At 34.0% G+C, this 24,287-nt stretch overlaps 3 protein-coding genes and 1 non-coding gene across 5 annotated transcripts; 3 read left to right on the forward strand and 1 right to left on the reverse strand.

Moving 5' to 3' along the window:
- LOC134248317 (inverted formin-2-like) lies at nucleotides 1-8,569 on the forward strand. 2 transcript variants are annotated; one of them, XM_062730726.1, is made up of 11 exons: nucleotides 1-121; nucleotides 303-382; nucleotides 466-863; nucleotides 3,932-4,059; nucleotides 5,039-5,203; nucleotides 5,343-5,600; nucleotides 5,778-5,962; nucleotides 6,183-6,303; nucleotides 6,577-6,741; nucleotides 7,092-7,140; nucleotides 8,344-8,533. In XM_062730726.1, exons 1-11 carry the CDS (start codon nucleotides 59-61, stop codon nucleotides 8,409-8,411), a joined length of 1,680 nt encoding a protein of 559 aa, XP_062586710.1. In that variant the 5' UTR covers nucleotides 1-58; the 3' UTR covers nucleotides 8,412-8,533. The 2 variants fall into 2 exon arrangements, with proteins under 2 accessions (XP_062586710.1, XP_062586711.1); XM_062730727.1 differs by lacking the exons at nucleotides 6,183-6,303; nucleotides 6,577-6,741; nucleotides 7,092-7,140 and having other exon boundaries at nucleotides 8,344-8,569.
- An 8,882-nt stretch (nucleotides 8,570-17,451) lies between these two features.
- Nucleotides 17,452-18,219, forward strand: LOC134248315 (uncharacterized). The gene has a single exon (XM_062730724.1). It carries the CDS (start codon nucleotides 17,452-17,454, stop codon nucleotides 18,217-18,219), a length of 768 nt encoding a protein of 255 aa, XP_062586708.1.
- A 1,459-nt stretch (nucleotides 18,220-19,678) lies between these two features.
- Nucleotides 19,679-19,751, reverse strand: Trnak-cuu (transfer RNA lysine (anticodon CUU)). Its single transcript has one exon. It is a non-coding gene; the product is annotated as a tRNA-Lys (tRNA).
- A 2,206-nt stretch (nucleotides 19,752-21,957) lies between these two features.
- On the forward strand, nucleotides 21,958-23,700 carry LOC134248316 (E3 ubiquitin-protein ligase Trim36-like). Its single transcript, XM_062730725.1, has 2 exons — nucleotides 21,958-21,971; nucleotides 22,075-23,700. The coding sequence occupies exon 2, from the start codon at nucleotides 22,093-22,095 to the stop codon at nucleotides 23,698-23,700; it is 1,608 nt and encodes a 535-aa protein (XP_062586709.1). The 5' UTR covers nucleotides 21,958-21,971; nucleotides 22,075-22,092.
- The last annotated feature ends 587 nt before the right edge of the window (nucleotides 23,701-24,287 follow it).

A 24,287-nucleotide genomic window follows, 5' to 3' on the forward strand; every position in this document is an offset into this window, starting at 1 on the left:
TTTGGGGAGTCATTTCAATATAATATGTGAAACAAAAAATAGTCAACATTTTCTGACAATGGAGACAATGAATGCAGATATTGGTGACTCAAAGGCGATCTTCAATGCATTACACTCACGGGTAAGTTAAAAAAAAAACCAAAACAGAGATTTATTCAGTTCGTGTAGAAACTTCTAATTTTGAAAGAAAAAACCTCAGATATTTATCAAACAAAATATTTTGGGTATTTTTATCTGTACATAAAGCAACTTTCCAAGAATATAAATTTTTTCTCAATGAATTTTTCTTTTCCATTTTGCAGGTAGAAAATTCACCAGTTTATTCTACTTTTTATCGTGTTTTGTACAACCTATATCTGATAGAGAATAGTCAGTCTGACAGGTAAGTGATATCACACCTCCATACTTGCCTGTTCATATTACCTTTTCATACATTTTAACAACATATTTTGTTTGGTTTTAAAGTGGCCAAATTTGGTACTCCATCGAAAAAATTGTAAAGGAAGTTACAAAAGCAGAATGCAATGAAGATCCACAATCTCTTGTTGGAGAAACCCACCCACTTCCTATCCATACTCTGGAGAGCAAGGAAACTCAGACAAGTTGGGATACCAACACCTTTCCAAATCTTTGTAGTGAAGGCGATGAAAATACACTGAAGGATGCGTTGAATGAAAACTCGGAATCTGGTGGCGTAATGACAGAACTAGCTCCAGCACCCCCTCTGCCACCTCCGCCACCTCCACCTTCTGCGCCACCTCGTGTCCCTGAAACGCCTCTTGCACCCCCAATACCTATACCAGAACCAAAGTGCAGAGTTAAACACATAATGTGGAATAAAATATCAAACGTTCCTTCCGAAAGTAAGTACTTGGTTTTCATTCCAATGCGTTTTACCTTTTATTAGTATAAGTGTTTTCTGTATGAGCATGATAACCTAGTCATGCTTAAATCAATATTAGGCGATCAGAAAGGTTTTGGCGGCGACTTTAAAGTTTTGTAAGTCGCTCGATTGCTACGTTACTAATGAACCTCGACCCACTAATTTCCACAAAAATATTAGATCAAAAAGATCAGAATGAGTACGAAAGCCCAGAAGGCTCATTCGAGATTCGAGTTTCCAAATACGAGATTCGAAATTCGAGATTCAAAATTCGAAATTCGAGATTCAAAATTCGAGTTTCGAGATTCAAGATCCAAACGAACCAATCAAAAGTGGGTTCAACATTTGATTATTTCCCTTTATTATGTTTTTACTATCAAGAAATAGTTCAATATAATTATATCAAATGGGTCATTTGATTAAATTACAATGCAAGAAAAAGTGTTATATACATTAGAGGGAAATTTAAATAATTAATGGAATTTTGATCAGCAAAAAATATTTTTATTTATATTATAGATTCTTAAATATTAAATAGATTTCATATATCAGGAGTATATATATTTTTGAATTGTCTACTAAACTTAATTTTTATGCATTTCCTGTGTTAGGAAAACCTCAGGTACTTGTGAAAGGTACCACCCCCCTCCCCCTCCATATTCAACCCTAGGGCTTATTGGACATTTTTTTCACAAGTTTTATGTATTAAAGTGATGCATCATGTATACAATAACAAAAAATTGTAAAATCCCCAGAATAATCGCTCACCACCCCCCCCCCCCCCAAATACCCACTATACATTATAAGAGAAGGCATATACTCCAGTCTGTTTACGTTGTACCCCCACTGGTGTTAAATGCATTTATTTTGTTTTAACTTTATATGTCGATTCACACTGTCTCTACATATACAATGTATTTCCAGGGGCGGATCCAGGAATTGAAGTTAGGAGGGCGCCAGATTCAGGCAGGGGGTCTGGGGGTGCCTTGAGGCCCCCAGTAGGTCCAGGGCAAAGCCCTGGTGGGGGCCCAGGGGGCGAAGGCCCCGGAAGCTCTTGGATTCTAGAGGTTTTGTAGGGTAAAAATGAGGTCTACCGAGTAGACATTTAAAACATTTTCTCGACAAACTATGTTTTATGCTAACTTGGACAATTTTAAGGGGGCGCGCGCCGGGTGCGCCCCCCCTTAAATCTGCCACTGATTTCTGTCTTAGTCCATGCTATCGGACTGACTCTGCATCACGTAATAATCCCACATTTTTTCCGTAAACAGCTTTCTTTCTTGTAAAGTGGGGTAATAAATAGTGTTTTTTTGTTTTGTTTTTTTTGGTTGAGCGATTATTCTGGGGGTTTTACGCCAGCGATTTTTTTCGTATTGTAAGGCTACACATAACAGAGAAATAAGCCCCGGGTTCAATATCAAGGGGGGGGGGTCTTGTCCACACGTACCTGTGTTTTTCTAAAAATTAAGACAAGAAACATGTATTGACGTAAGCGTCAAAAATCGGCCGCAAACCAATTAATGTTCCTTTTATGAAGCAACTAATTATAAAGACTATGGTGGTCTGTTTTTAAAATATCTTATATTTATCTTTTAATATATATCCTCGTGATATTAAAAGCTTGTGCTCTACATTGCATGATTTTCTTAATTATATAATGCATGTTCAGTATTAACCCCTGGAACTCTGCGTCAACAACTTTTGAACCGTGGGCCTGTATGGCATTTACATTAAAAGTTTAAAACTAAAATTAAATGTAATCTACAACTAGATATGCAGTGTAGTTTAATTTAATAAAAATGCAGCAAATATGTTGGTATCCTTGCTCTGTCTTAGAGGAAAAAAACTAAACTCCCTCTAGATCCGCCACTTCATTTCTTCTCTTTGAGTTGTAGCGGGAAAATTCTTGGCACATTGTAAAACGTGCATTATCCTCGTCTGCTAAGGGCCAAATCTTGTAATATTTTGTAGCCTGTTAAGTCTTTTAATGAATTTACATTTAACCATATTTTTCAAAATGTTTATATGTGTACATATGTACACGTCATTTTAAAATAAATACAACAAATCCCGTTTGAATAGAGAAAGTAAAATTGTGTAATATACATAACGCGGTCTTTGATTTAGACTACGCCCCACACATGTCTTAATTTTCTCCGCACTTCAAACATATCTAAATTTCTAAGTCAGTATTGGATGAATTATTTACCTCATTCTTCATAAGAATTTTTAATTTTATGTTTATTGTGCGTTTTTCTTTAACCCTAAGACCGTCTTTTTAATATACTATTATATTAATGTTAAATATTTTTAACCGACCATCTCCTGGCGGCCGTTAATTTGTCATCAATACAAAAATATAATTATATACTCCTGATATATGTAATCTATTTAATATTTAAGAATCTATAATATAAATTGAAATATTCATTGCGGATCAAAAATCCATTAATTATTTAAATTTCCCTCTAATATATATAACACTTTTTCTTGCATTGTAATTTAATGAAATGACCCATTTGATATAATTATATTGAATTATTTCTTGACAGTAAAAACATAATAAAGGGAAATAATCAAATGTTGAACCCGCTTTTGATTGGTTCGTTTGGATCTTGAATCTCGAAACTCGAATTTTGAATCTCGAATTTCGAATCTCGTATTTGGAAACTCGAATCTCGAATGAGCCTTCTGGGCTTTCGTAGAATGAGTCAGAATGATGCGCTGACGGCTTTCAGACATACCCTCTGAAAATGCCATTATAGTCATAAACCAATGATCGAGGCATTTAAGGTTTGTCATTTTACCCAAATACTTTGTCAATGGTCATTGGGCAGAAAAAAACATCGATCCGCATGATCTAATAGTGTACAATGTTGCCGAAGTTCGTTGCAGTCCTGAAAGGGGAAATGGTTAGATAATAATGGATAGGAAGAGAAAAAAAATAATTTCAAGCAAACATCTAGCTCATTTTTTAATTTACATGAAGTGTATTTTTACCTATTTAGTGACTTGCTATTGATTTTTCAGTCTTTTTTTATCGTTTAGAAAAGAACATTTGGAGGGATATCCTTGAAATGCCAGACAAAATTGAAGTTGAATATGCTGATTTGGAGAATTTTTTTGCCAACAACGAAAACGAGAATGCATCTCCCAGGACAGAATGCAAGAGTAAAGTAAGTATTTTCTCTTCTTAAAATAGCAGAGCAAATTAAACACGGACCTCCAAAATATCAGAGATGAGACCAGGTGCCATGGAGGAGTAAGCATCCCCTGATGAAAGTTCACACCCGCCGTTTGCTCCTTGTCATAATTGGGAAATAACGCAAAAATTCGTCGACAATTCAGTTTGTAAATAAGGGCCTAACAAATAGTTTGAAAAACGTCAGTCAGCATTTGATTTGCTTACAAGGTCACTGTATAGACCATATGCATAGAACGCACGATTTTAAACAAGATTGCTGATATTCTTGTTTCATCAACTTGTTCGTCAATACTTAACTCCTTTTAAAAATTGTACATAGATGTACATAGATGTACGAAGAGCATGTTCTTGTGTATCAAATCATTTGAAAGATATAAAACGAGTATCCAGGTGACGAAGGTATATTGCTGCATAAGTATGGGAAGTTGACGATTGAGAAGTTCAAGACATCCCTTTTATTATACAGATTGGTTGTTAGATTGGCGTTAACATCTTTTTCAAGTAAAATATCCAAATATGAAACAAACTCTGTGGTATATCTTATCTCAAGCTCACCGGGATAAATCGTTTCCACGTGATAGAATGGAAAAAAAACCATTGTTAATTGACAATACGTCGTCGATATATCTAAATGTCGAGTTGAAGGCCACAGGAAAAGTGTTTTTTTTTTCACGTATAAGATTTTGGACAAAGTCTGCTTGCTTCATATGAGAATAGAAATAAATCTGCTAATAACGGGACCAATTGTTCCAGTCGATTGGTGGAAGATATTGTCAACAATTTAGAAGCAATCCTTGTAGTCGATATATATTTGTAGGAAATACAAGTTGTAGTCTTTAATTTCATATATGGTGGAATACAAGACTGGACCTTTATGTGATTAAGAGTATTACTTATCAGTAATTTATTGTACCAACAAAATAAGATTCACTTTCTGTTTTACTTTGAAGGTACCACCTTTGAATCAGAATAGAAAACTAAATGTAGAGATCTTTTTGAAAAACTGCGGAAGACCGATAAAAGATATTATTCAACTTCTGCAGTATGGAGACTACGAAAAGTTTGAAGTTGAAAAGTTAAAAAGACTGAAAGAAGTTCTTCCACAACGTGACGAGGCTTGTTGACATTCTCTTGAAGTCTTCAAAATTTAAACATGCTTTTGAATTTTTCGCTAATCATCTCAAATTAAAAACAAAACTAAAAAAGAATCACGATTAAACATATATCTTTAAACGCTTTATTTTTATTTTACAGATTGAATTTTTTCAGAATTTTGAAGGAAATGCTGAAAACCTTGAAGACGCCGAAAAGTTTCTCTTTTACATGACACATCTTCCAAACCATGAATTTCGAACTGAGGTTCTTATTCTGAAGGCTGATTTTAACGCACAACTCAAAACAATAAGTTCACAGTCTGAATTTTTTCTAAAGACTTGTGATCTAATATGTGAGGATCAGTCACTGAAGATTTTTCTCCGATACGTTTTACACACAGGAAATTTCTTGAACAAAGTACGTATATTCTCATCTTTGTACTATATATTTATTCTATAAGAATCGGATCCATTAAAAATACAATAATAAACAAACAATTATGTATGTACGCTTTGCATGTATAAAACTACAACTGATAATGTCCTTGGTTGCACAAAACATTACTGAATACACTCAGATTATTCCTAAATATAGGGAAGTAAATTTGGTAATGCACGGGGAATTCGTATACCTTCTCTCAAGATCCTAATGGACACCAAGTCAAGTAGTACCTGCAAAATGTCTTTCCTCCATTACTTGGTGGAGACATCGGAACAAGGGGATCCAGGTGCCTTGAAGTTTGTAGAAACCTTGCAGGAGCCTCTAGAGAACGCGTCAAGGTGACGAATTTGATTTTTATTACCACGAGGCATTTTTGTTCTTCTAGTTCATTCAATATATTGGTCACATCAATTTTGTAAAAAAAAAAAAAAAAAAAAAAAAAAAAAAAAAAAAAACTATGATACTAGTATCAGACAGTGGATATTTTACACTGTTTCTTTAAGACATTTTAAGAAATATATTTAGAATAACGATTTAGAGCTTTTGACTTTTTGAAAGATTTCCGATGAATGGTATAACTGATGAATTTAATCAGCTTAGGAAGATGGTTAAGAGACTTAAACAAAAATGTGAACAAACGGAAGATGAAGTGAAAACACAGTTTACCGATTTTTTAAAGGTAAGGTTCAGAATAAGTTTGACTCAAACCAACTATAAGGTAAACAAAATGCAATATTTTAGTCTTGGAGGTCATTTTCATGTTTTTCATTTTGTTCATTACTTAAAAATGTGTAAAATTGCTAGTATATTTATTTAGAAGATCTGTAATGTTCAACAATAAAAAAAATAAAAATTAGACTTTGTGCATATGTTCTCCCTTTCTACCCTATATTTGAGTATAAAGACCAATTGAAATAACGAAAGTGACATCAAATTACACCACCATTGATAGAAAGCTGATACTCAAATGAATGAGGCAGATGACATTAAAGAGAGAATGCATAAACAGTCTACACGTCTAGCCCAATATTTTTGCGAAGATGAAAAGAACTTCAACCCAGATGATTTTCTGGTTGCTTTCAAGGAATTCTGCAAGAATATCAGAACCTGCCAACGGGTATAAAAGATATTTTGTGAAATTACGAATTTTCATGGAGGTTCAATTTTCGTTGCTTTCGAGGTATGAAGAGACCCATTAATTTATTACCATCACGAAATTCAAAATCTTAAATGCATTGCAGCAAACTATTCTCCTACCATGAAATCAAGTCCCCCAAAACAAATCTTTTTTCCTCAAACCTCGAAAATTTGACCACACGATAATATATTATTTTACAGTTGTTTTATAACTATGATTTAAGTCTATTTAGATTTTTTGTTCATTTTTTGGCGGGTTTCTGGTTTTCATCATTCACTGTAGGGCTGAATGATTTTCTTTAAAAAGTAACTGAACAAAATTAATTTCAGGATATCCAACAGAGGAGAGCTGTAGAAGATATGACCAAAAGACGTAGAGGTTATCGCTTTTGCCTTTCTATGCTTTGAATGTTGATGGTGCTTATATACCTAGGTGTAAATTCCAGTATTAACCACCTAAACAATTTTTATATTGAATGTCTCATTGATATGTCGACGAAAGATAGAGACTGTTGTAAGGAGGACATTCTGAATGTCTTTTAAACTCACTTACCTATTTTTTCTACATTTGAAGTTCGGAAAAAATTCACTGACCTGTTTTTGTTTAATTGATACTCAAGAGAAATTTCTTGATTTTTGTTAACTGCATTCGCAACCATTTTTTTGTTTCATTTAACTCATATTTGATGCAAGCTGGACTTGACTAACGTCTAGTTTATTCAGCTGTCTTTCAAAACTTCAGCTGACGTTTTGAAAAATCCTCGGTGAACAGTACGCACAAAAATACATGCACATAACAAGTTGATTGATAATACTATCATGTTGAAAATACTAATATTTGAATCGATAGGTTGAGTGATTTGTAATGTCGCCCTCAGCAAAAGCAACACACTTTTCGAGTGGTAAACAACGATTGTTTCCCTTACGTGTTAATTATGCACGCATGGTTCGCGGGAATTACTTTTGTGAACTTGAAAGGAGTCAAACAGACTTGAAGTCAGAAAAAGCTTGCGTCCGATGTAGCTTGATTGAAAACAGAAAGCAGGCGAAAAATGCTTGAGAGCTCAGATCTATATGACAAAATTTTCGATGATAAAGAACATCCGAGAATCAAACAAGTAATAATAAAGAGATCAGTAAATCTTTTTCGATGTTTCCTTATTCAGAAAAACAGAAGCGAGGGGTTTCAAAGCTTTCAAAACTGTAAGCCTTTCTACGATATCTTTGTTTGCCAACATCCTAAAGCAATAGGGCATTCAGTATGATAAGAAATGTGCCTTTTCTGAGGCATCCTCAAAATCAAGAGTTTGTGATTTTGGAACTCCTCACGATTTGTGTGGAGATCCGATAACAAATACCCTTGACATTGTGAGGATGTTTCTGAGGGTAACAATTGAAATTGACACCCCAAGAAAACCTTGACAACCGACTTTTATAGTGTTGCTCGAGCTAAGCTTGTTGATAATCCTTAAGGAAATTTCAAATGTTCAATGCATCTGAGACATTATGGTTTTATAATTAATCATGAAAGAATAATAATGCATATAATTGATATTTATTAAATTTTGCTAATTTTATATAGGTTCTTGGAATCCCTGTACCAAATCCCAGGACAAGGATGTGAGGGAAAGAGCATCTACCTTGCATTAACAGACAGATACAATGACAAAATGTGAAAAAAGGAAAGTTACATATAATTTATTAACAAACAAACTTAGACGTACAAATGTGAAGCCAAATATTTTTTTCCATTTGAGCCTTTAAGGTACTTCGACATTCTACATTAAGATTGCTTGAGCTGGGATAAAGAACAATCCGTGTACAATTTTGTGTGTAAAAAATTGATTAATAATTTGTGTTAAAAAGCCAGAGAGCATTATACTAAAGAATAGATGATACATTCTTTTGTCAAAACTGGAGGATAATAACTTGAATCATGTTTATATAAGTAAATCAAACAACAATATAGTTTTAATTTTTTTAGTTCACAAGAATCCTTACAAACAAAGATACATTGCGGGTTCTAGTAAATGTTCAACCAAGCCTCTTTCGTTACTCCTCACTAAGATATTGACAAACTTACTGTTACCATTACAGAAGGTACTTCGACATTCTACATTAAGATTGCTTGAGCTGGGATAAAGAACAATCCGTGTACAATTTTGTGTGTAAAAAAAAATTAATAATAATTTGTGTTAAAACGCCAGAGAGCATTGTACTAAAGAATAGATGATACTTTTTTGTCAAAATAACTGGAGGGTAACAACTTGAATTATGTTTATATGAGTAAATCAAACAACCATATAGTTTAAATTTTTTTTACTTCATAAGAATCCTTACAAACAAAGATACATAGCGGGTTCTAGTAAATGTCCAACTAAGCATCTCTCTTTACTCCTCACTAAGATATTGACAGTAGTAAAGGGAAAACTTCAAAAGGACGGGCGTACTGTCACCGTATACAACGGATACATTGTAACGCGGGGGAGTCGCTCAAAAGTATGGGGGAGTCGTTTGAACGTATGGGGGAGTAGATTTTCACCGCTTCGGAGTCAGAACCGATGTAGGTCAGGTCTTTTTTCGGTATTTGTAAGATGTATTTTCAAAAAACAAGTATCCCACGGAACATAGCAATAGCTGAGCTTTATATTGGTCCTCAGTCCAAGTGTCATATGCGTCTAGTATTCTCAAACACTTCGAAACTATTCGACAGATTTCACATTTACGATGATCGCGTGGTCAAAACATGCATGGTTTGCACAATTTACGACTTGCATGGGGCTTGTTACAGTTAAAACAACAAAAGCGAAGGTTTATCTTTTAGATCCAATAATTAAAACTTGACTAGACTTTGCAAAAATTAATAATTAAGACATTTTCTCTTCAGTCAGTAATTGTAACGTAGGGGGGAGTCGTTTCTTGAAAAACACAACGCATAGGGGAGTCGCAAAATCAAATCAAATGTATACTTGGGTTTGTTGTTTATGCTTTTGTTTGTTCTACCAATACATTTTTATTTGCTTGTAGATATCTATAAATCGATATTTAGTTGTTTATTTAATAATTTGGGAGTTGCAATTAGTTGCAAATTTGGAGTTGCAAAATCGTACATCATTTTAAATTTTGAATTTTCTATCGCTGTTTGCTTTCTTGATATGCTTCACTTGATGATTTTTTCACTGTTATAATGTTACGTATAAAAATTAATGTAAGCAATATTTAGAAATAAAACCATGCATTAATCGTCCCCTACTGTAAAGTGCATGAGTGTGCTTCATAAATGTATAATTTCTACATTTGATACATGTGCATTTCAATTGGTTTCTACGCGGTCGAGCAATGGAATATAGAGTTTTTCAGTATATGATAACCTCCCTAACCTTTTTGGAGCCACATACATGTGCATTTCCTCAGTAAAATTATGATACCCCTCCCCCATCCCCTTCGCTGTTTCTGAAACACAGAGTAGCAGTTTTGTTGGACTATGCTCAGTTATTTTGTCATGTTTTAATTCTGTATTCACTATAACTTACCCGGTAAATTCAAAGTTTTTAACATGAAACATATGGAGATAACGAACAGTATTCAAGATCAAATACAAAATATGAACAGAGAAAACAATAATTCCATCGCAAATATGAACAAGAAAAGTTTATTAACGTTATTGTTGCTGTCATCGAAATAGATTTTTACAATTTGCAACAAAAATGATCACATAAAAGTTGCAGCTCATATTGCTTTAAACAAAAAATACTTAGAGCACAGGGCTTACTAAAGGGTACACCCCCTATGGAATGCCATATACGACAACCAACTGCTTACTGCCAACTGCTCACTGTTTACTGCCAACTGTGCACTGCCAACTGCCACACATATTTGAATAAAATTTACTTTTATATTGATATTTATGTAAATTTTCAAAAAAAAAAAAAAAAAAAGGCGCGGATCTACGACATTTTTTCCAAGAGGGTCACTCTGGTAAAAAAAATCAAACCCAGAAATTTCTTTACAAGAAAAAAGTCCTTCCCTAAATGTGAAAATTTATTTCGGCCGGGGAGAGGGTTTCTTATGCGTCATAACTTCATGTCTATGACATTTTTTATACCAACTTAACATGAATCCGCATATTCGGGGGGGGGGGGGGGATGGGTCTAATGTCCCTTTTAGTTAAATTTTTTAATGCATTAAATAACTTTTAGTTGGTTTAGTTTGTGCATTAAATTACTTTACAAATTTCAGAGGGGTGGTCCGGACCCCTCTCTCTAGATCTATGCATGTAAAACATATCTTATTTATAAAAACAAAGAGATATAAATGTTTGATCGGCATTGTCTTGCAGGATCCAAGGTCAGTTTTAGTTTATTTAGCTCATACATTAACCCATGACTGTACAAATTTTAAATGCCCCCCCCCAAAAAAAAATCTATGCATGTGAAACATTATAACACATAGAGATATATACCTTTCATTTGAGGAAATTTTTAACTATAGAATATAATGGAAAAATGTTAATTTATTTTCAAAACATCTTTCTCTGCGAAACGACAAATCTTTATATTTTTACTTCTTTAAAGACTAGAAGCAGAACATAGTCATTTTATAAACTATTTCAAATAAGCAAAAAAAATAAACAATGTACTTTATCAATCGCATAAATTTTATAAATATAACATAAGATTAAAAAAAAAAAATATTGGTCATTTAATCAATTTAATTTTACCAGGGTGACCCTCTTGGAAAAAATGTCCTGGATCCGCGTCTGTTTTTCCTTCTTCTTTTTTGTGAAAATTCACATAAATATCAATATAAAAATAAAATTTATTCAAGTTTGTGTGACAGTTGACAGTAAGCAGCTGACAGTTGGCAGTAAGCAGTTGGCAGTAAGCAGTTGGCTGTCGTATATGGCATTCCATAACCCCCAGATGACATTATATAGGAAAAAATCTCTGAAAGTATCATTAAATTTTATTCAGTGCAAGGAGGAGTTGCGGATAAGAGATACATGTAGGTACCTCTCAGTGCTATGAAATAATAACAGTGTCCATGTTTTGCTATGGGATATTCAGAACATGTGTTCCATGAAAAAGTAAAATAGGGGGTGCACAAAGGCACTATGTAACAAAGAATCTATGGACGTATCATTTAATTTCTTTCGGTGGTATAAGCAGAGTTGCGGATAAGAGATTGGTGCATTTATGAAGTATACTCATGCATTTTACAGCGCGGGCGTAGGGGACGATTCATGGATTTATTTCTCCATATTGCTTACATTGAACTTTATACGTAACATTATAACAATTCCAAAAAACACTTCAGATTAAGTATTTTAAGAAAGCAAACAACGAAAGAAAAGTCGAAATTTAAAATGATATATGATTTTTCGACTCCCTAAATTATTTAAGAAAGTTCAAGAAGGATATGCAGATAACGAACAGTATTCAATATCAAAGTCCATTAAACAATACAAAATAGGTGCAGAGCAAACACGAACCTCCAAAACATCAGAGGTGGGATCAGGAGCCATGAAGGAGTGAGCATCCCCTGCTGACCGGTCTCACCCGCCGTGTGCTCCTTGTTATGATCTGGTAATAACGGAAAAATCCGCTGTCAATTCGGTGTATAAATACTGGACTAACAATTATAGTATGAAAAACTTCAATCAGCATTTGACTCAATGATAAATTGTATTTGCTGACAAGGTCATTGTATCGACCGTAAACCTTACGAAATGATGACTTTAAACGAGTCTGCTGATATTCTTGTTTCATCAACTTGCTCGTCAATAATTTTCTTCGTTTTAGAAATTGTTCGTACGTAGAGCATGCTCTTGCGTATCGAATCAACTGAGATATATATACTTCGTATGCAGCTAAATATCGATTTATAGATATATATATATAAGCAAATAAAAATGTATTGGTAGAATAAACAAGAGGCCCATAGGCCATAACCTGAGAATCTTTTGTCATGTTGTTCTTTACCAGATTTCCCCCTTGTAATACATATTGTGGCCCCGCCCTACCCCCTGGGGTCATGATTTGAACAATTTAGAATCTACACTATCCCAGGGTGCTTCCACATCAGTTTCAGCTTTTCTGGCCCAGTGGTTCTTGAGAAGAAGATTTTTAAAGATTTTACCTATATATTTCTATGTAAAACTTTGATTCCCCATTGTGGCCCCGCCCAACCCCCGGGGGTCATGATTAGAACAATTTAGAATCTACACTATCCCAGGATGCCTCCACATAGGTTTCAGCCTTATTGGCCCAGTGGTTCTTGAGAAGAAGATTTTTTAATGACCCCACCTTATTTTTGTCTTTTCTTGATTATCTCCCCTTGTGAGGAGACTTGGCCCTTCATTTTAACAATTGAAATTTCCTTTCACCCAAGGATGCTTTGTACCAAGTTTGGTCAAAATTGGCCCAGTGGATCTTGATTAGAAGTCGAAAATGTGAAAAGTTTACGGACGGACAGACAGACAGACAGACAGACGGACGGACGACGGACAAAATGTGATCAGAAAAGCTCACTTGAGCCTTCGGCTCAGGTGAGCTAAAAAGCATAAACAACAAACCCAAGTATACATTTGATTTGATTTTGCGACTCCCCTATGCGTTGTGTTTTTCAAGAAACGACTCCCCCCTACGTTACAATTACTGACTGAAGAGAAAATGTCTTAATTATTAATTTTTGCAAAGTCTAGTCAAGTTTTAATTATTGGATCTAAAAGATAAACCTTCGCTTTTGTTGTTTTAACTGTAACAAGCCCCATGCAAGTCGTAAATTGTGCAAACCATGCATGTTTTGACCACGCGATCATCGTAAATGTGAAATCTGTCGAATAGTTTCGAAGTGTTTGAGAATACTAGACGCATATGACACTTGGACTGAGGACCAATATAAAGCTCAGCTATTGCTATGTTCCGTGGGATACTTGTCTTTTGAAAATACATCTTACAAATACCGAAAAAAGACCTGACCTACATCGGTTCTGACTCCGAAGCGGTGAAAATCTACTCCCCCATACGTTCAAAACGACTCCCCCATACTTTTGAGCGACTCCCCCGCGTTACCCGTTGTATACGGTGACTGTGCTACAATATATTCAAGAAGTGGTGTGAATCAGATGTGAATACTCAAAAATTCCAAGGAACTTTTGGACAATTTGAAATTACAAGATTTTATCAACATTAACAGCTTAACTACTTACGACTTTTCAACTTTATACAAAACCATTCCCCTTGATAAATTAGTCCAGGATTTCTAATATCATTGACAGGTGCCTTTTCAATAAAAATGAAACTCGTAAATTTACGTACTTGGTCATTGATTATTGACAAAATTATTTTGTTAATATACATTCTGATTGTACACACAGGTACTCTGAAGTTGACATCAAAAATATACCTAAGCTTCTGATGAAATCCCCATGGGTACCAATTGCGCTATGTTATTAGCAGCCCTATTTTTTGTATTTATATGAAACAGAATTTGTGCAAAATCTTATGCTTGAAAAGAAGAAAATACTTTCTGTGGCCTTCAACTCAACATTTAGATATAGTCAATTAATAATGGTTATTTCTATTCCTTTGTCGATACGATATATCCTGGGAAGCTTGAAATAAAAGATACCAGAGTGTGACACATCTGTTTCATACTTAGATATTGTACTTGAAAAAGACTTTAATGGTAATCTACATTGTAACAACCAAGCTCTATGATAAACTTGATGACTTTAACATTTCTATCGTCAACTTGCCTTACTTATGCAGCAATATACCTTCTTCACCTGCATACGAAGTTTAGATATCTCAGTTGATTCGATACGCAAGAGCATGCTCTACGTATGAAAAATTTCTAAAACGAGGTAAATTATTGACAAACAAGCTGATGAAACAAGAATATCAGCAGTCTTGTTTAAAGTCATAATTTCGTAAGTTCTAAGATTGATACAATGGCCTTGTCAGCAAATACAATTTAACATTGAGTCAAAAATGCTGACTGACGTTTTTCATACTTATTGTAATTGCTTATTTATACAATGAGTAGCAGATTTTCCCGTAACTTCCCGATCAAGACATGGGGCACAAGGCGGCTGTGACCGATCAGCAGGGGATGCTTTCTCCTCCATGGCACCTAATCCTACCTCTGATATTTTGGAGGTCTGTGTTTCTGCTCTTATTTTATATTGTTTTATGGACTTTGATATCGAATACTGTTTGTTATCTCCATATCCTTCATTTCACCTGCATTGCAATATGTTCAGTCAAATGTAAATTCTCTTTATTTGGAAATTAGTAAGGACAAAAACCGACAACATAGAATTTTTTCACTAAATCACAGTCTTAAAATCGTTTTAACATTTAACTTTTGTACGGCATTGAAAAACTTCTTTAATAAATATACAAATTGAAATTAGGGTAAGATATAAAAATAATAAAAGTCACCCTAAAGTCCAAAGTCCAGTGTTAATTCCAGTCATCCTTTGTATTTTAGTTGCAACAAAAAATTGAAATGTCAACCTTTAATTTGTTTTCGATATAAAGGAGATAAAAATGTTCTCTGAACGATTCGGCAAGATAAAAAAAAATTATCTCAAATTGTTTAAGATTATCGAAGCTATTTTTTTAAACTGGAGTCATTTATGTCAAAGTTTAAGAAGGGGTTTTCATGAACGCCTACATAACACATTCGAGTTTGTTTTTCCAATTACCGAAAGGCCTGTTAAGTTGCGATTGATATGTTACTTGACGAAAGTCGATGAAGAACGCATGACACATGAAAAAATGATATCAAGTAAGAAATTGATCAATTAAAAGATTATAAAAGACATTTTTGAAACGTCCTTCTGAACACAGTAGCATATTTGGTAACAACGCTTTAAAGATCCCAAAATTAAGAGAGTTAGATTTTCAGTTTAAAACCATAGACGGGTAGACCTGGGTTGCAGAGAAATGCCAGAAAATGTACAAATATAAGAATATAGTGCAAGATTCAACCTGGATCGATTTTATTTCAATAAAGAACAAAGTGAAAAATCTCTCCTTTGGCGAGAAACTGTGACTCGAAGCTTGAAACAGATATTACACATTAAGATTTCTCTGTATCTTCCTTTTGTTCTTTCAATTTGCACGAATTGTTTTCCTGTATTTCCGTTCATGTCATTTAGTTTCATAACATTTTTTGCCAAACGTTTTGATTTCAAATAAAAATATGCTTAAAAAATGTAATTTTAAGTCAGTGTGTTTGATCAGCGTTAATAAGAACGATGTTTCTTGATCAGGTACATTGCGTACTTACAAAGCATAGATATTTTTAATTGTTCTGTTAATTTTTATAATTCAAATTTTTAGATATACGAGGGAGGTACATTATTTTTTGTCCCATATGGTTTTCAATATAAATTAGATCGCTCCATTCGGGATTTGGTCATACATGAATTTGGAACAAGTCCGTACATACTGAAACACAGGCTTACATTTGCAATTGACCTACCCAAATGCAATGGACATCGATTTTAGGTAAAACACAAGGTATTGAGTCACTTGAAATAAGACATATTCTTGCTCGTTGTGTCATTGGTATACGAAATGAAATATATGAAGAAATTGTTAGGATATATGGTGGGTCTTTTGTTTCAAAGAAGGCAGATTAATGTTTCAAAATCCGTGATAATTGTAAGAAAGACGCGCGAGGTGGATTCCACATGAACTTACCAAAGCTTAGAAGAGGGATCGCTTACAAAAGTGCTAAAAACTTCTAAAAATGTTTAAAGATGAACGCTTATGGATACTTAGGAAGCTAAGTGGGATTGTCCACTTTTTCTACCCAGAAAGAGAAGTACAAAATTATATCTGTATTGGAAAGAATATGAAGAGGCCAACAATTACAATAAGAATTCATCCAAACTTATAAGGAAGCTCTATATGCGATATTTTTAACTCAAATGGTTTAATTGGTAGCCCACAGAGACGGTGTCACAGGAAATATGTATTCTTCCAGTATGAAAGAAGACCAAATACCGGTTTGAAAAGCATTAAACTTCTGCATAACAATGCTCCTTCTCATAAAGCAGAGTTACTCAAGAATATCTACGGTGACGCAAAGTTGTTGAACTTCTGAATCCTGCATATTCACCTGATCTTTCTCCTTGTGATTTTTTCTTGTTTCCAAAATTAAAAAAAAGCTCTTTCTGGAAGGCGTTTTCAATCGCGGTCGGCACTGATATCAGCTATTTTTCAGTATTTAAGTGGTATATCACAAAAAATAGCAAAAAAAGTGTTTTTGACTGGATTAAACTTCATCTCTGTATTTAATATAAGGGAAGCTACTTTGAAGGAATGCAATGAATAATAAAATCATTTCGTTTTTGTTGCTGTAATATGGGTGGCACAAAAAATATTGAACGTTCCTCGTATTAAAGGGGTATGATAAACCTGATAAAATACGTTATTTAAACAAACTACTTCTAATCGAATATATAAACAATCTTTTTATCTATGAAGGCGGGTGCTATGTATCACATTTTGATCAGCTACACGGATCCTGCAAGAGGGTATGTATGATGTCTATCGATAAAAATCCTCACAAATAGTATATTGCAAAAAAAAAAAAATAAAATAAAATAAAATAAAAATGAATGAATAAAATATTCAAATTTATTTAAAATTATTTTCTTCCGACAGTAAACATGGCATCAGAAATAGGTGTCAGCGCTCAGGTTCAGGTGGATAGATGCGCTGAATGTAAACAACCCTCTGTGTGTACATGCTCTATATGTAACGCTAAAATGTGTAGAAAACATATTAATTCGCACATGGATAAGGTTCATATGCTATCAGAGAACGATTCTCACAATACAAAATGTTCTCTACATGTGAGAAACACGCTAAAATCTTTCTGTAGAAGTTGTTTTGTGCCTCTCTGTGATGAGTGCGTGACAGATGGAGGTCATGTTGCCCATGAAAGAAGTGAACTAGGGGATGTCTTAGAATTCCTCAAGGGAGCAATATCCAATGAAAACAAAGAATTGATCAATTGCATTAAACCATTTTACCAAACTGTTTTAGACACTACTGAAGAAAAATTAAAGGAAGTTCCGCTTAAATACGAAAAAGTAAAGAAAAATATAGAAAAGTTTGGGAAAATATTGCACAGGGAAATTGACAATGCTGTAGATGATTTATATATTTCCTTGGCTGAGAAAGAGAAGAACGACAAGAAAGAGTTAGAAAATCAAAAGAATACATACTTAAAAAAGTTAAATGATTTAAAGGAAATTATTGCGCAAAACAATTCGTTACTAAGCTCCAAAAATTCAAAAGAAATTGCAAATTTTAGTTCTTGTATTGCATACTTTCGTCTCAATCCAAACCAAGTGAAACTGGAATTACCATCCTTTAGCCCGAATACTATAACACAATTAGCCAATGTGTTTGAATTGAAGAGACTTTTGTAAGTTTATAGTTTTATTAAAAAGTCACAGCAAAGGTAACAAACAATGATACTTGAAAAGTTCAGTCATAAAGATCTCGGAGCCAAGATGGTGAAAGCTCACATAGTCATTATGTCACATAGGTCTCGGGGCTAAGATGTTAAAAGCACTCATGGTCAGTCTCGGAGCTAAGATGTTAAAAGCTATTGATACTCAGTGTGCACATCTTTTGTACAAGAAGCTGCATCACATATTCACATATTTGGTAATAGCAATTAGTTAGTTAGAGTGTCACTTCATTAATATTGATATTGTCCGCCCCTCACTGAAGTTCTGTCTCCCATCTCCTTATAGGATACAGCAATGTCCTTTGTTTACATTCACATACTGTAAACGTATTACATTTGGCGATGCTTTCTTTTTAGCGCTTTTGGCGGAAAGATACTTCCGCTAATTCAAGTTCATCGCTAAATGTCTGAAACTTTGATGCATGAATAAGAACATTAAGAAAAGCGCTTAATCAAATCTACGCTAACTTGTTTAAAACTCATTTTCTGCTAAATATTGTACACGCCAAATATAATACATTTACAGTATTGTGCATCTTGCACATTCTTCAGTTAAAAAGTCTCATTGGAAGTGTCAATGCTCAGGAACAACACATCGTAAAAACTAATTGTCCGTCAAATGAAGACGCTCTGTTATTGTATTCTATCTCCCAGAGTTTGTAAACAAGTTCGTAACTAAGATATTATTGTCCGTCACTCTACACACTGATGGTATCAATTATAATTCATAACACAATATTAAAACATAGATAAATGTACTGTACAAATTAATATATCAATTTAACTTATAATTAATACGCTCATTGTGTTACAATACCAACAGTCACCAAATGAAAGAAAAATGTTTAGCACTTTTGGGGGAAATTTTATACACTCCTGAGACAAGTGTTGTTCCTGATTTAAAATCGGACCATGCAAAACAGATGAAAATGCAATTATTGGAGCAACCGGGTGTTTTGAAAATCCTTGAAAACGATTTCCCCCAGATTCCCGTGAACATAAATTATACAGTTTGTCTTGTTTGAACTCGGAAACAATTAATATACTTAGCATTCGGAGAATCTTCTGTAACAATGTCCATCAAGCTCTAGTTTGCTATAACGTCACTATTGATCTCAATAAGTTGTGCATTCAAAACTTTATAGTAATAACGAAATTTAAACACTTTTTTATACAAAACATTTAAGGAAATCTATAATCAGTTTAAGTTCTATCTATGTGAGCGGATCAAAGGATCTAATTTTAATCAGACTGATGGAAAGAAATGTTGTGCCCCATTTTCGTGACGTCACAATATGAAAATAAGGTCATGTTGATAACTTTTGACAAAAACGGGTGACTAAGTTGAATTAGAGCATATTAAGGAACGGCGGTAAAAATAAATGTTCACACGCATGAAAAAGGTAAAATATTAACGCCCAACGTGGGGCTCGAACCCACGACCCCGAGATTAAGAGTCTCGTGCTCTACCGACTGAGCTAGCCGGGCTGATATATTTTTTGCAAATTACGTAACGACAATCTGTCACATGTATGTCTCTGAAATTCTATGCAGCAATATACCTTCATCATCTGCATACGTAGTTTTTATATTTCTGTTGATTCAAAACGCAAGAGCATGCTCTTCTAAAACAATTTCTAAAACGAGGTAAATTATTGACAAACAAGTTGATGAAACAAGAATATCAGCAGTCTCGTTTAAAGTCATCATTTTGTAAGTTCTATGGTCGATGCAATGACCTTCTTGGCAAATACAATTTATCAATTAGTCAAATGCTGACCAGTCTGGCGTTTTTCATACTATTTGTTATTTATACAATGAGTTGATGGCGAATTTTACCGTTATTTCCCGATAATGACAAGGAGCACACGGCGGTGTGACCGGTCGGCAGGGGATGCTCACTCCTCCATGGCACCTGATTCCATCCCTGATGTTTTGGAAGTCCTTATTTGCTTTGCTCATATTGTTGTTGGACTTTTGATCTTGAGCACTGTTTGTTATCTCCATATATTTCATTTAGTGAAGGAAGGGAGATGTTTAAAAATGATGTTTGTTCTATTGCCCGGGAAAAGGCTAAGCAAGTTGTGGAAGAGATGTGTCCTTTGTTAGGCAATTTGATATAATATACAGTTAGAAAAATACTTGAATATCTTTACAATTAGTATTTATAAATTAAATCCCCCAAAATATCATTTCCATTAGACTTTAAAACATATCAGATATGATAAAAAGAAGGTACCCATATTTTTCCACATTGAGTTAACGACGCTCCAAGGACTTGGTTTTCGATTGTGACCATGACCATGATCATTCTGGAAGAGGATAACATTATCTACCCATACTACTGCTGAGCTTTGGTCATTTCTGACAAATGGACTGTTTTTGTTATAAATAAAAAAAATTGCATGGTAAGAAATATAAGAGTTTGAAAAATCATTAAGTTTCTGTGCCAGAACGCAACTGGGTATGTCACGTGACCACCTATATCACGTTATCCGCGCATGTGCAGAACGGTTGCAAATGCGCGTTAAAATTGGAGAGGACTAAAATTTTTTTTAACACTGAAACCTTATATCATTTCTTTTTGAAAGTTATTCAATTAATTGGCAAAGTTTTTGATCAACCGCCGTATAGTGAAAACTTTGAAATTTTGATTACTATAGTGAAAACTTTGGAACTTGGTCTCCGAAAAGTATGTAAATGTTGCCAAAAGAACTCCTACATCCTGAATATTAACTTCGAATACTTTGTGTGTATAATCGAAGCTATGCTTAACAAAGTAATTTTGTTGATGGCCAATCTCCGGTTGAAGTTTTAAATTTATCATGAGAAATGGTAGTAAAAAGGGATAAAAATAATTGACATTTTGATGTTGGCGACTTATTGAAAAAAATTCCAATTTTGAATTTTCTAAAAGTTCTCCAGTCTCACTTTTCCACTATTTAATCCTTTGGAAAAAGTGGGTCTGAGATCAAGAGTGAGGTCGTCTAAGTTTGATGGACCCCAGGCCTTTTTGGGTGGAAATGGTATATTGTTACAAAAATAAGGAATATTAACGATAAAATGGTGTGCATCAAATGCGTTGATAATACAACATTTATAAAAGATTTCAATCTACCCAATCAAACAAAGGGGTCATGGTAGGTATAAACGGTCGACAAGGGGATGCTTACTCCTCCATGACATCTGAACCTGCCGCTGATGTTTCTATGGGTCAATATTTGCTTTGATCTCAATTTTTTTAATGTTTAATATGATATTTGAGCATGATAAATATTCGTTATCTTCATAGTTCCTTTGCAAAGCAAAATTGAATTTGAAGTTTGTATTATGGAGTTTCAGTTAGATAAAAACCTAGATGCATGTAAGCAAATAGAATTTTTTTTTATGAACAAAGATTTGTTTTCCTAATTGTGCCTAATATATGTAGACACACCTAAAGGTCTTTACTTCGATGTTTAAATCAAGGTTAACAAGTCTTGTATTAAAGATGTCATACAGAACCTATGAAGATTAACTTACACTCAGAATATATTTTTTTCTTTTTAAAGCGTAACTCTTTGAGTATATTAAAAACAAGACTAAACATTTTGATAAATCACGAGCAGTTACATGCTCGTTATAATTGATAGCTTATCTGTTTAATACACATCATATCAGTATCATATTTTATGGACTTTATCATTCTGACCCACGAAGCGTTAAGAAGTAAGTGTATCTGTTTTTACTATTAATCTGTAAATGAAGGACATAAATGACAAATTATATAGAAAATTCAAGAAATAAAAAATTTTTTCTCTTTTTTCTTTAGGTCACTATATCTGTTAACATGTCTGAAGTAGGTGTAGGAGCTCAAGCTCCATTAATAACGTGTTCCGACTGTTGTGAACCTTTTGTGTGTACATGCTCTCTATGTGACACTAAACTGTGTAGAAAACACATGAATACTCACATGGATACAGTTCACATGCTATCTGACGGTGCCACCGATAACACAAAATGCCCTATTCATTCACAAAACTCTCTTAAATGCTTCTGTAGAACTTGTAGCCTCCCTTTATGCTATGAGTGTGTTACGGATGGCGGCCATGTTTCCCATGAAAAAAGTGATCTAGAGGCTATTTTGGAATTCTTTAAGGAAGTAATTGCCAATGAAAATCAAGAATTAATGAATCACATAAAGCCATTTTATCAAAAGGTACTGGATAATACAGAGGAAAATCTGAAGAAAATGGCGATGAGCTGTAAAGACGTGAAAAAGGCCATCAGACAGATGGGAGAATTTTTGAATAAAGAAATTGAGAAGGCAGTTGAAAATTTATGTCAGACTATAGATAAAAAAGAAAAGGAAGAAACAGAACAGCTTCTGAGTCAAAAAGAGACGTATTCGAAAAGAATTCACCAAATAGATGATACTGTTGCAAACAATGAGCAGTTGATGACTTCCAAAAATCCTGTGGATATAGCATCTTTTACCTCGAGCACTGCTTACTTTCATGTGAACCCTAGCCTAGTGAAAGTACAGTTTCCTCAATTCACACCAAATGAAAACTGCAAAATGATTCAAGAAACAATTTTGGTACTTTTAGGAAATTTTACTTTCCATGCCCCAGACTGTGAGGTGCCTGATTTAGTATTTGACAATGCTAAATGTGTGGAAATGCAACTCCTAGAGAAACCAAAGGTTCTGAAAAGTCTCAAAAATGAATTTCCTGTCGATAAAAATAATCACAAATTATACAATTTGTCTTGCATAACCTCGGATGAAGCTCTCATTGGTGGAAACAGCAAATCACTTTTCTTAAGGAAATGTTCTTCCGAAGTTTCTAAACAGTTCCAGACTGTCGAAATTACTTGTGAAGGTCTCCATTTTGTGGTATCATCCAAAGGGATTCTTTTTTACTCAGACAAAACGGATAGGTCTATTAAAAGGATTGCCTCAAAACAAATTTCTACTTTCCTGAAATTTGAAAAACTGGAACCGAAAGGATTAAGCCTGACCTCCTCTGGTCATTTGCTTGTCTGTCTTTACCGACGAAATGGGTCCAAGGTCGCGAGATACAATAAAACTGGACAGATTGTACAAGAAATCCAATACAATAGCAACCAAACGCTACTCTATGAACATCCCAAGTTTATATGTTGCAACAGGAATGGAGATATTTGCACAGTAGACTATGCAAAACGAACCGTTATTGTCGTTGATCAATTTGGTATCATGAAATTTTCCTATACTGGTCGCAGTGTTCTCGAAAAAGGCCAAACATTTAGCCCTTGTGGTATAGCTACAGATCATCTATGCAACATTTTAATAACCGATCTTGAAAACAACAAGATTCATCTTCTTGACAAATATGGGAAGTTTATTCGTTTTTTGGAACCAGATACTGGGATAAGGAGTCCAAGAGCCATCACTTACTCGATTACATGTAGGTGATAGCATCAATTTAAGCTGAATAATATTTTTTTCAAATAAGTGATATAACCTACAATAATTTCCAATAGGTGATATATCACCTATTCGACTATAAAGGCGATATCACTTATTTGCATTTATTACATTATTATGAAATAATTTAATTCTGGTTGCTACGCTGTATTTGATTGGATAAAAAAAATTACTATATATCTTAAAAAATAGGTTGCCTACGTCACAATGACTTGCGTCAGAAACATATTAATCCGCCTGACGTTACTTTCAAACTTTGTACATATTGAAGTAATTTTTAATGACAATCGGTTTTTTCTTACACCAAATGAATGAAAAATAAATCATAAGGAATGAATTTAATAGCTATCAATTTTATACGGTGTAAACTGGGTTGGAACAGTTTACGCCTTTTATAAACGGCTTCGCGGCTTATAAAGTGTCAGATGCCCCAACCCAGTTTATACCATATAAAATGGGTAGCTATTAAGGTATGTCACTCGTGAAATTTGTTGAATCAAGATTTTTTTTTGAGAAGTATATTTTTGATAAGCACTCATATAGTGTAACTCAAAATCCCAGAGAAAGTAGGGGTA

This window comes from Saccostrea cucullata, unplaced genomic scaffold, assembly GCF_032062105.1.
Source record: "Saccostrea cucullata isolate Sc308-1 unplaced genomic scaffold, CSIRO_AGI_Scuc_v1 ctg6001, whole genome shotgun sequence".
Lineage (NCBI taxonomy): Eukaryota > Metazoa > Mollusca > Bivalvia > Ostreida > Ostreidae > Saccostrea > Saccostrea cuccullata.

Coding starts and splice junctions, on each gene's coding strand:
- LOC134248317 (XM_062730726.1), top strand. CDS start 59: ATGGAGACAATGAATGCAGATATTGGTGACTCAAAGGCGATCTTCAAT. Junction 383..465: donor GAGAATAGTCAGTCTGACAG/GTAAGTGATATC, acceptor TTGGTTTTAAAG/TGGCCAAATTTGGTACTCCA. Junction 5,601..5,777: donor CAGGAAATTTCTTGAACAAA/GTACGTATATTC, acceptor TCCTAAATATAG/GGAAGTAAATTTGGTAATGC.
- LOC134248315 (XM_062730724.1), top strand. CDS start 17,452: ATGGCATCAGAAATAGGTGTCAGCGCTCAGGTTCAGGTGGATAGATGC.
- LOC134248316 (XM_062730725.1), top strand. CDS start 22,093: ATGTCTGAAGTAGGTGTAGGAGCTCAAGCTCCATTAATAACGTGTTCC.